We start from the raw sequence: 12,026 nt of genomic DNA, 5'->3' as shown, positions 1-12,026 counted from the left end.
GTGCTTCTTGAGGGGGATTCCTCTGTGGTGGTTGATTGGATCCGAGGTGTGGATAGATATGGGGATGGTCATCCCCTCATTAGAGAGATTCGGAGACTGGCTCAGGAGTTCGGTGGCTTCCAGGTAGCCCACGTATTTCGGAAGGCAAACAGGACAGCAGACTGGGTCGCCTCCTTTGTCATACGGCACTCCAGGGAGTTCCTTTGGACATCTATAGGAGATATTTCTTCAGATCTGTATTTTTTACTTTATCGTGATCTGGCAAGATGTACTCACTTTAGAGCTATATAATTTGCCGTTTTGACCCCCCCCCCCCCCCCCCCCCAAAAAAAAAAAGAAAAAAAAAGAAAAAAGAAAAAAGAAGAAGAAGAAGAAGAAGCGCTCTGCCTCTCTTCTATCCTCCCTCTAACTTGATTCCCCCCGCCTCTTCCTTTCTTCCCTCTCAGCAACAAGCAACCATTAAGGAGAGATGGAGGGAGCGAGAGCTTTCGTCCCCCATGATATCAACTTCGATATTCTGCAACGGCTGCCGGCTAAATCCATACTCAGGTTTCGAGCCGTGTGCAAGTCCTGGTCTTCGCTCATCTCCGACCCGTCCTTCCTCCTCGCTCGCGCTCGCCGATCCAAGCCATCGGTCCTCCTCGCCGCATACACCCAGCCTTCACTCGGTCTCCGTCTGCAACCAGTCTGCTGCACGAGCAGCAGCAACGATAGCAGCAGTGCAAAGGCCCAAACAGCAACTTAGAAGTTCCGCATCCCAGCCTTTCTTAATTTGCTCGCTTCCTGGATGGATTGCTATGCTTCAAAGGGATGCCCTTCCGCACTCGAGGTCGCCACTCTCCTCCCGGCTGCTGCTACGTGTGCAAACCCCTCACAGATGAGTGGATCACTCTCCCGAAATTTGGGAATGTTGATGGGTTTCTTTGTGCCTTCTACGTACTACCATCCGTCCATGAAAGAATACAGGTTATTGCTGCGTAACTCTCCCTTTGGGTACGAGATCCTTACCATCGGAGCAAAGGATTGGAGAAGGATTACGTGCTTATTCGATAGCACTCCTTCGCCTATTCTCGAATTCTGCGTCCTTTATGGTCCTCCAAGCTTGGATGCGCCTCCCATACCGATGCATGGGAAGCTGCGCTATCTACCAACTACGGAAACTTCATTGATCTGGCTGATCATGGTGTTCGACATCAACTCCGAGAAATTTGGGCCGATGCGTTGCCCGAGTGCTGTCGTACCAAAGAATGGACGATCCACGAGGCTCGTCTGATCGAGCTGGAAGGGAAGCTCGGTGTGTCCACCGCCGTATCAGATGCAGTACTGGATCTGTGGATGCTGGAAGACTACGAGTCTACGAGAAACAGGGTCTGGGTCAAGAGGTACCGGATTCGAACGACGCCGGAGAGAGAACATATAACATGGTTAAAACCCTTGGGTGTTAGCGACGACGGCGAGGCCATGGTGGATTGGCGTGGAGGTTTGGTTCTCTACGATTTCAGACATGATGCACGCAGGAAAGTTATCGTAGAGGATGACTTCCGGATCACGAATGTGCTCTACAAGGAGAGTCTCATCCGGCATGGTTTCTTCGAGACAGGATGCCAGACTGGATTCATTACAAGTCCAATGAGTTATCTTCATACTTCCAGCAGCAAACTTAATTCAGGTAGTCTCCTTCCCGAACACCTCGAACTTTCCCCGTTTACATATATAAATCTGATTTTTGTTTGATGATATAAGTCTTCATTAAACTGCATGGATTTGTGGATATCCTTGTTCTTCATATTAAATTTCTCTTAGGTTGTTCAGATGTTTTTTTTTTTAAGTTCCCTGTGCTGCATACACAAGAATGATGCTACTATTGTGCTTGATGTATATGCTGATATGTATGTATGTATGTATGTATGTATGTACACTTATGTACATTACTCAAGGCGAAGAAGAGAGCATCGGTGCCACTCTTGAGGGGTCCTCCTTAATTCTGACTAGATCTATTTTATTTGAAGCAACGGCAGCCAACTAATTCTAGGTAGATATATAGCTAGGAGGCCTTTATATATAGTGTATGGGTATACAAAAGAAATCGATGTTCTTAAAGAAGAGACCTGTATTGGTTCGAGTACATCTTGAGAACAGCTCTTCCTGGGAAGGCAAGGGAAGGACCGGCTTCTAGAAATTTTTTTCTTTTACAATAAACTATAGGTGATGAGAGAGTCTGGCGCAATCCATAGGGAAGGTTGAAGTTTAGGACAACCTAGGAGAAATTTAAATCAATTTAAATTTGGTAGAAATTTAATCAGTATGTATAGTGCTGCAGGGAGTAAATACTCTCATACGGAGTTTCCAGAGAATCACAAATGTAATTCATCTCAAAATTCATTAGCTATAAAATATGGACTTGAGCTTGATTAGTTTTCTCAATGGAGATACTTCTTGTCATTTTTGCAGTCGTTGTTCCTTCGGAGCTTGCTGGAGTTTGGTTAGTTTCCTCCATGCCATCACATTCATCAAGCATTAGCGGCCCTTAGTGCTCCATAGTAAACCAAATGTTCTTTTGCTCTCTGAGCTCGTTATTTTAATCCGACTGTAAGGACTGTAAGGTATAAGTGTGGCCATAGAAAAGATAATGAGTTGAACTATTATATTTTTGAATTGTTGTTATGAATATGAATATTTGCATAATATTTTAAATTATATTTATGAATATGAACTTGAGTATTTAAAACATTATGGATATTTTTATGTTGTCTTATTTAAATGTATATTGACTTTATCTATATGCATATTATATAAGAAAAATTATTGAATTATTTAGGTGAGGTGCTTGTTACTTACTAAACTATTGAGCTTATTATGTAGACTTTTTTTTTGTTATAGATTCAAAGAATTAGTTGCAGACGGAGATACCGTTATAGGCATATGATTAGAAGCGAGAACCAACCATACTAACATACCTTATTTTTATTATTACTATTATAGTCAAATAGTAGAACATTTTATATGTTTATTATTTTGATTAGCACCCAAAGAATGGTTGTTGTAAGACTTCTAATATTCTTTATTAGTATGAATTTATGAATTATTGAGATTTGGATTTTAATTATTTTGAATTTATTTTGTTGCGTTGTTTATGATATCATGATAAAAATCATGCATGTTTCTAGAGAAGTGCCCTATAAGTATGTAGTGGTTGCCATATCTCTACAAGGTTGCAAATGGGTGGAGTTGACCCGAGATCCAACCCGATCCGATCTAATTTAAAGGACTCGTGGGGTCGGGCTAGGTTCTAAAATTTGACTCATTCTGTTTTCTGGGTCAGGTTTGGGTTTACTAAATTTTGACCGGCCCGAACCAAACCTGACATGTTTGATTTTCAAGGCAATTTTGGGTTTCCTACCTTATGACCCGACCCGACCCGACCCAAACTCGGTACACCATTGGGGCCCGCAGAGGTACTTAAGGATCTCTAGCTCTCTATTCATCTAATCTCTTCTTATGTTTGAGGATGAGAGAAATGGAAGAGCCTATTTTTGTGTATTGTCGAATGGCATGAATTTTATATTATGGCTTAGATTGGTTGGGAATACTATTTCCTAAGAAGAAAGTTCAAACTAATGAAGACAAAATAGATCATAATTTTGCCATGTGGAAGAAGATGGGTTAGCTGTTAAATTTTACCATGTGTCATTATCAAAACCATATTCTTCCTCTTAGCCCATGTATGCTTTTCTAATAGTACATTGATAAAAAATAGTAGTCGATGCATTCTAACAAATTCAGGGGATATCACTACTGAGTGAAAAGGATTAGCATAGATGTAATTTTTTTCTACTAAAAAAAAGTATTGCATACATGAACAAAATTTTTTTCTTGTAGCTAACAAGGTAGAGCCTATCATTATTAGGTTAGTTTGTAATGGCATCAATGTTTGATGCTTAAACACTTTCACTTGTATGATCCTATATAACATGCTTTTTATAGTTTCACTCATTGTAAAAGAAACCAAGGACAAGGAATGACAAGTACAAGGATCCAATCCGGACCCGATCTAGATTCGACTCGGACCCGATTTTTTTTGGGTTGGGACCAAATTATACATGGACCCGACACGACCCGAATGACCGTAGGGTTAAGAATTTTAGCCGTGGACCCGACCCAACCCAATCTTCTATTGGGTTGGGTCCGGGTCCAATATTAGGATCCGAACAAGAACCGAGTTGGGTCGGGGTTGCTTATTGTCAGGTTCAATCCGATCCATTTGCACCCCTATGTCTCTAGCTCATGATTTCAGATCAGGACATGGTACTTTCTAACAGATATTTGACTAAGAGCTTCCATAGTCTCATGTGCCTGACTGGATGCAACGTTACATTTGTAGTGCTCGAAAAGATCAAACACCACCTGCAACTGATCACTGGAAGCTGTATCTACTACATCCACACAACTTGCTGATTCTTTTTCAGCATACCAGATTCATAAAATATCACCCCTCTACTGACAATATTTTTTGGTGATTTGGAGATCAATGCACCATAACCTATATTTCTTTGTGCCGTCTGCATAACTTAAAAACATTGCGCTTCTGCGCTCCTGGGGACAACTTGTCAGGGTTTCACTTGGGAAGAAGCAGCAAAACCAAAAATTTAGAATTATCAAAACTGAACCCACCATATTTCTTCAGCTGTCATAAATTCTAAGGCAGAAGAAGGTGATTGGTTTACCTGATAGCCAACAGTAATCCTCAAGCAGCATGCTTTCTCCATGGCAGGATTCATTAGCTCTGCAATACTATTAGGGCTCGTTTGGTTCGCGGAAAAAGAAGGGACGAAAGTGTGGTCAATGAGAAAGTAATGAAATATCACTTGTTTGGTTGGAGTTTCCAAAGAAGAGAGACGGAAAAGTTGTATTCCCATAGGAATATAATTCCCATATTTCATGGAAAAGTATTTTTCATGAAAAACATGAGAAAGTTACTTTCTCATGCGGCGAAAATCACTCTATTTTTATTTTTTCCCAAAAAGGTCATTCAGCATTAAAGAGGCATTAAAGACCTAATTTTTATTAAGGGTATAATATGAATTATACATAACTTTCCCAGAAAAGTGGATGGTCAACCAAACATAAGCACTTTGTAAATCTTTCACTTTTCCAAGATCAACCAAACATGCTAAAAATACTTTTCTATGCATTATCTTTCTAAGAATTTGCTTTTCAGTAATCATATTTATAGAAGGAAAAATGCTTTCCGCGAACCAAACGAGCCTTTAGCCTTTTTTTTTTTTTTTTTTTTTTTCAAAAAGTATAGTTAAAATTACAGAGCAGCCCCTCTGCAGCACACCATGTTAGGGTCTTTGTCAGGATGGTCTAGGGCCAACCACCAAGAACGTGACACCGTAAGCCTCGCGCCGGCTTGGGTCACATGAAAGCGCGTGGTGGCACCCAACGGTCTCTAATCCCTTTGTTTCTCCGACAACAAAAGAAGGCATGAAAGGACGGCCAGTACCATGGACAATATCAAATTAAAGACTGGCTTGTCCCTCTTCATCCCTATCTCCTCCCTTAAGCTAAATAAATTTACCCTCTATTATTAGCAGTACCAATGATAGATGAAATGTCATGAACGCCCGCAAGATGGAGGGTGCAAAAGTTCAGCTGCAAATGGGTATGGGCATTCTGAGAAAAACACAGGAATAGCATCCAATAAAATTGGATAGGAAAATTTTGGTGAAAAGAGAGTTGGTACGCCCATGACATTTTGTTCCATATGGCGAGATGCAGTAATACATCATCTAGAATAAATATGTAGAAGGTTAGAAATAGTGTTTATTTTACCATTTATTAGAGAAAAAACATCGAGCAAATGGATATCAGTATTTTCTCTCTCTTTTTTCTTTTTTGGAGAAAAAGATTGGACGAATGAATATCGGCAATTATAACCAATAATAACTTATCCTTGTTTTTTGACCTCTATTTGGGGCAAGGTAAGTGACCTTATTGCCTCATGGATTATGTGATTTGAAGAACTGTTCTTCAGCATGGCATAGCTCTATTTTAATTCTTGTGATCGGAGAGCAATGCATAATAGTTTCAATTCAGAAATAATTATAGTACTTTGTAAACACAAGGAAATAATGATGGATCACTACTTAATTAGCGATTACGCATGAACTTTAAATTTTATTGACAATGAAATGAATAAATGAGATAAAGCTAACAGCAGCTCAATTGCATAGATATAGATTTCTATGTGGGCTCAAAATCTATCATCATTTCTACCCCTCAAACTCATCTTATTCTGCTACCAACCACAAGGAAATATCAGATACGTGCTCGAGCTAGTTTGGCAGCTTTCTTTCAATACACATACCTAAATGATTCTGAGGTTCCTCTGTCAATAAATAATGTCATTTTAGATAGGTGCAAGTGAGAGAGATTGCATTTGGCACCGACACCATCCCTTTAAGCCGTCCCCATTCTCCTTGCTATATGTCACATCGAGTCATAAATGCCTTCACTTTATTATTTTTTGTCGGATGCACGGACGCTATTCTCAGGCCCCAAACTCGTCTTCTTGTGTTGTTTGCTCACGATATAAAAAGAGAGAGTGGTGAGGGATAAGTGCAAAGAAACAAGTAGAAATGTTCATTACTGTGAGGATACTGGAGATTTGTTTATTAACATTATTTGGAATCCAAATTGGTTGCCGTGGGTGTGGCATCTATAATAGGACCACTGGGGCGGACCTCATGACAGTTTGGAGGAGCATTATCTTTGCGGGATATATTCTAAGAGTTGATAACATCTTTCTTCCTGAAAGGGTATTCAATGATGATGGTCGAATGGATCCGAAATAAAAAATGGATGGACGATAGCCACCCATTACTCAAAAATATCTACAGGATAGTGAGAGTCTATGATATTTCATGTTGTTCATATACATCGTAAGACAAATAGAACTACAAATTGAGTCGCCTTCTTTACTATTCTCCACTCGAAAGAGGTTATTTGGACATGTCTTGAAGCCGCCCCTTCATCCTTACGCCATTTTTTTTTATCTCGATTTTATAGGTTCAGTGTGAGCAGCCGTTGTACTGAAAAAAACTCTAAATCTAGGAGCTATAACGGTTTCCAAAAAAAGTAAAAGTAAAGAAGAAAATATTAAAAAAAAAATCGTATAAAGAGAGGGTAATGTATCATTTTGTTTAATTTTATTTTTATATTGGGGTGAATTCTGAATCTGTGATGCTGTGGGGTTCACAGAGGAGTTGGCAAATTAAGATGGCGAAGCTTGGAAGAAATGAATAAGGTGCGGATGGTGGCAATAGGAAGTGTCGGCAAGCAAAGGCTTACCTTTATCCGTTCATGGCTCCATCAAGAAATCCTCATCATTTTTTATCAATACAACTTGGTGCCCCACCGCACTATTCGAGTCCTTTTGAGAAATAACTGCTATATATTTATCCATGTAACTTTGATGAATCGGTGACGGGAATGGACCGCGAATTACTATTCTGATAAGAAACTTTACCTATGAAATTAAAAGAAAATCTGAAAAATAAAATAAATAATCGGGCTAGGTGTTTTGGAAAAGGTACTTTCTTAAAGATAATTATTTCTCCACTATGTAATTGAATTTTGTGGAAATTGTGGTTTCTTGGATACAAAGTTCGCACATTTTTGCACTTTAGGCTGCACCCTAAAAGTATCAGACATTGGGGAAGGAAAGTATAGTTGTAAGAAAAAGGAGAAGGAAGAATTTTTAGATTCCACTAGAATATATCGTATTTATAGAAGTAAAAACAAGTGCCTCTCTGCGAAAAATAGAGTGGTCAAATATTCAACCTTCTCTTATGCATAGAAAGGGGCAACGAAGCATCTCTTGAATCAAATGGGTCAAAGTTTCAATACAACCTTCAATAGATCAGAAGAGAATAAAAGTATTAATATGAATAAATTTGTAAGTGTTAGTATGATGCAATGCTATAGTTAGAGAACTCCTTGACCTACAATTTGAATAAATCTAATCAGACCCTAAGAACAAGAGGATTAAACCTTGATCTTGTAAATAGAGTTGTCTGAAAAATTATATTCACATCATATTTGAATATTGGTGTTTAAAGAACCATGCTTTTAAAGGTCATGCGCTTCATCCTGTATTCATTAGCGCTCCAAGACTTTACCGGTCAAGACTATAGGAAGCGATCCTGACTTCCATATTTATATAAGCAAGCTATTCAATAGTGCTTTCATTTACTTTAACACACACACACACACACACACACACACATATATATATATATATATATATATATATATATATATATATAAAAGCTTGTTATAGACTCAAAAGGCGATCACTCCAATTCATACAAAAGATAAAGTACATTATCACATAGAAATAGAATTTGCCCTAAAACCTCAAATTTCAAAGATTTAATATATTTAGAAAATAATACCTCGTTACAAATCCAATTGAATACACCTACAGTTAATTTCCTTTGAACTCTTGGTTTGAGATATTAAACTGCTATCACTACTAAAAGAAGGCTACAATTATGGTAATCCCACTGTACTTGAGGTTTTTCATATCTTTTCTCTAATATGGCTTTAGTAAGAGGGTTAGTTAACATCTCATTAGTCCTATAGATATTTTAATGCAACCTTACCTTTTTCTTACTAGTTTTCTGATGTGACGATCTTCTTTTAAAGTATATTTAGACTTACTTGTGAATCTCTTATTCTTTGCCAAGTGAATAATTGCCTTCTTGTCGCAATACATGGTAAGAAAGAAATATATTTTATAACCGCCCATGGAGACGAGAAATCTTGGCGCTTTTGGAATTATGTGAAGCAAACGGTTTGTCTCCCCCTATGCCATGCTTGCTGCCTACCCCACTGCCGTCTCTTAAGACGTGATGCTTTTGAAAAGAAGCATTATTATGATTGTTTAATCTAAAGAATTGTAGCTTTCTCTATTGGCACTTAGCTTTGCATAACAAGACTTGCTATGGTGGGCTATTACAATAGAATTATTTTGGAGGAACATATGGTTGAGAAGTCATTGCCGAGTGCTGGCTGGCATGTTTTGATGCGACGCATGAAAGTTAGGCAGAGAAAGGAGAGGCGATGGCCACCCACTGCTTAGAGATATTTATAAGATAGCAAGAAATTGTACCTTATTTTATGTTGCTCTTGTGGATCGGAAGACAAACAGGACTGCAGACTGCATCGCCTCCTTCACAGCTCACCATCTGGAAGAGATTCTTTGGACATGCTTTGTAGCTGCCCTTCTATCTTTATGCTATCTTATTTTTCTCGACTCTGTGGGTTGCACTCATACTAGAGCAATTTGAGCAGTCGTTGTGCCAAAAAAAAATAATAATTATTATTATTAGTTTATTGTTTTAAATTTAGAAACTATAGTATATAAGTTATGGGATGTATGTCTGCTATTAGAGTCTTTTTGTTTCAAAATAAGTACAATTACGAAAGAAATTAGGAACCTATAATTGTAATCTATAGCACAAATTGTTTCCTCAATCAATATTTCAACACGATAAATCTAGACTTGGGGTATTAATTCTTGTAATTCTTGTAATGATCCGATAGATGATGTTTCACTTATTTTAATGTGGTATTCAATGAGTATTAAACATCTCTTTGTGCTATAATCTAGATCTAGTTGGGTTCGGGTTGCATTTTTTATATTAAAAATTAATTAATGTTTGTCGATCGATGGTATTTTGCACAGATCTCAAAATATTTTAATTTTTTTTGCCCATCCATTTGCACAAATATCAAAGCAATTTTTGCGCGGTTAAACGGTGGATTAGCGCGGGAAGGTAAAGATATAACGCCTGCCCTTTGGAACCGTCCAGTTCAGGTTACCGGGATTTGATTTCTGTTTTTTAAGTGATCACCGTCCAAGCGAACGGACTCAGATCCATCAATATTTGATCAGACGGTCGTGATCATCCATCCGGCATCCCCATATTCTTTATTACGGTTTTACGTGCTTCGGCGTGAAATCTATACCGATAGCGGACCCCACATGGTGGCGGCTCCGCGATTCGGGATAGTAAAAAAAAACAAGGAAAAAAAAATCAAAGCGATCGTCATACGGAAATTAATACCCACCTCTTCCGAAGTCCACACTTCATAGTAAACCACACTCACATCTGGACTATTTTTTTGAAAAAAATAATAATTTTTTTTTCTTTTTGGAGGTGATCTGGGTATAAAAAAATAAATTTCATAGTCAATTTTATTTGAAGTTTGGAGTTTTACTAATAATCTGTTCTGTTATTCTATTACAAAAAATGATGAATATTATTTAATCTTTCTACTATTTAACTAATCAAAAGCCATATACTTTTTAAATTCAATTCTTCATGCCAACTAAAGAATATATTTTTTTGTTTGATAAGCAATACTTTAAGCAAACATTGCGATCATATTTCTCTTATTGTGTTAATTTTTGTTAAAATTTAGAAATGACATTTATTTAAAAAATTGAAATATAATTCTTACTTCTAATGTGAGCGTCAACTTGTGGGGTTTAGTGTGGGTGGCATGGACGTAATTAAAGTTACTCGATGGGTGATTGATTAACAGTGGATTAATTCCGAGGGACCTGAGAATACCGGGATCCGAGCACATGAGAAGTTGACCCACCGACAACTCGGGTTCCACTTGCGGGGCCCATGCCCTGATGTTTTTATTTATTATTAAAAGATTAAACCCCATCCTGGTTTTATGGAAAATTTTAGTTTCCAAATGGGGAAGTTCCCTCCCTCGATAACAGAACCCAACCGATCCTGAAGCGGCGTGAGCGATTCCTTTCTTGCGATCCTCCAACGAGCTTCCTTTTATCTGAAAAATTACTTTCTGCAGTGCCACCGACAACAGACCCAGTTCTGCACCGAAACGGAGGGCCCACAAGGCCCGACAGTAGCAACACCCCTTGACCCAAGAAATTATTGCATGCAAGTGCTGTACGGCCATGCTGGGCCGCCATTCGTCCCACCGTCAGCATACACGGTCACTTTGGTGCACGCTATAAAAATTCCACCTTTACACCGACAGTGAACAAGGATGAGATTTCTCTTTTTACCATATTTTCGCTAGTGTATATCTTAAACAAAAATTAAAAATCAAATAAAAAATAGAATTTTATCTAGAAGTCTGTCAATTTTATAAGTTAAAATAATAATAAAAAATTTTTATATATATATATATATATATTTCTTCAGTCTGCTTCTTTATCTATACTCTTTCTTATCGAGTTATCTATTCTATATTCTGAAAACTATGGATCGATTTATCTAGAGACGTGTATTAACTTACAAGATTATTAATTTGCTTGATGTGTATCATCTGACCATGCAGTGCGTACTAGTAAAAAATATGTTATAGAAATTATGTATCGATATACCTGAATATGTATATTGAATCACTACTATGTGTACATTAAATAAGCTTAAGCTTATAGAAAATCGACGAATGTGCATTGCCGGCCATGGAGTATATATATACTGGTTAATATAATATTTTAGAAACTATGCATCAATTTATTTGAAGATGTATATTGTATATCGGTGAACACTATATTTTAGAAACTGAATATCAATTTATCTAAATGTGTATATTGGCTTGCAAAATGACTAATTAATTTGCTTGGTGCATATTATTTAGCCATATACGACTCTCTAAAGACAATAATTTCTAATTTTTTAATATAGATACTAAAAACATATAACAAAATAAAAAAAACTCATCTCAATTTCTTTTTTTAGCAAAAATTTATTTATTTACTGTATATAATAAAAGAATACTTCAATAAAAAAAATTTCTTTATCAATAAATAATTTATCAGGGCAACCATACGTTTTACTTAAAAAAAACCCATCTATCGTACCAACTCGCACATTACCATTGTATTCAAACAATTCAAGATTGGTCCGGGTTTGGATTGGTCCACTGGACCTGGTCCGTTAAATAATATCTCCCGCTTCGCGGTCTTT

At 37.4% G+C, this 12,026-nt stretch overlaps 1 protein-coding gene across 1 annotated transcript; it reads left to right on the top strand.

Annotated features, from left to right (window-relative positions):
- Positions 1–469: 469 nt before the first annotated feature.
- LOC148714188 (putative F-box protein At1g32420) lies at positions 470–1,734 on the top strand. Its single transcript, XM_089929357.1, has 3 exons — positions 470–668; positions 809–966; positions 1,054–1,734. Exons 1-3 carry the CDS (start codon positions 470–472, stop codon positions 1,732–1,734), a joined length of 1,038 nt encoding a protein of 345 aa, XP_089785483.1.
- Positions 1,735–12,026: the final 10,292 nt, after the last annotated feature.

The sequence above is a fragment of the Phoenix dactylifera genome, chromosome 3 (assembly GCF_051530095.1).
Source record: "Phoenix dactylifera cultivar Ajwa chromosome 3, Ajwa_hap1_PhDact_Kaust_v1.1, whole genome shotgun sequence".
NCBI classification, from domain to species: Eukaryota; Viridiplantae; Streptophyta; class Magnoliopsida; order Arecales; family Arecaceae; genus Phoenix; species Phoenix dactylifera.
Note: the sequence above shows the minus strand (reverse complement) of the source record. Positions and strands in the feature narration are given on the sequence as shown.

Excerpts from the sequence above, each read along its gene's own strand:
- LOC148714188 (XM_089929357.1), top strand. The coding sequence starts at position 470 with ATGGAGGGAGCGAGAGCTTTCGTCCCCCATGATATCAACTTCGATATT. Across the intron at positions 669-808 it reads ATACACCCAGCCTTCACTCG|GGATGCCCTTCCGCACTCGA; the intron begins GTCTCCGTCTGC and ends TATGCTTCAAAG. Across the intron at positions 967-1,053 it reads CCGTCCATGAAAGAATACAG|CACTCCTTCGCCTATTCTCG; the intron begins GTTATTGCTGCG and ends CTTATTCGATAG.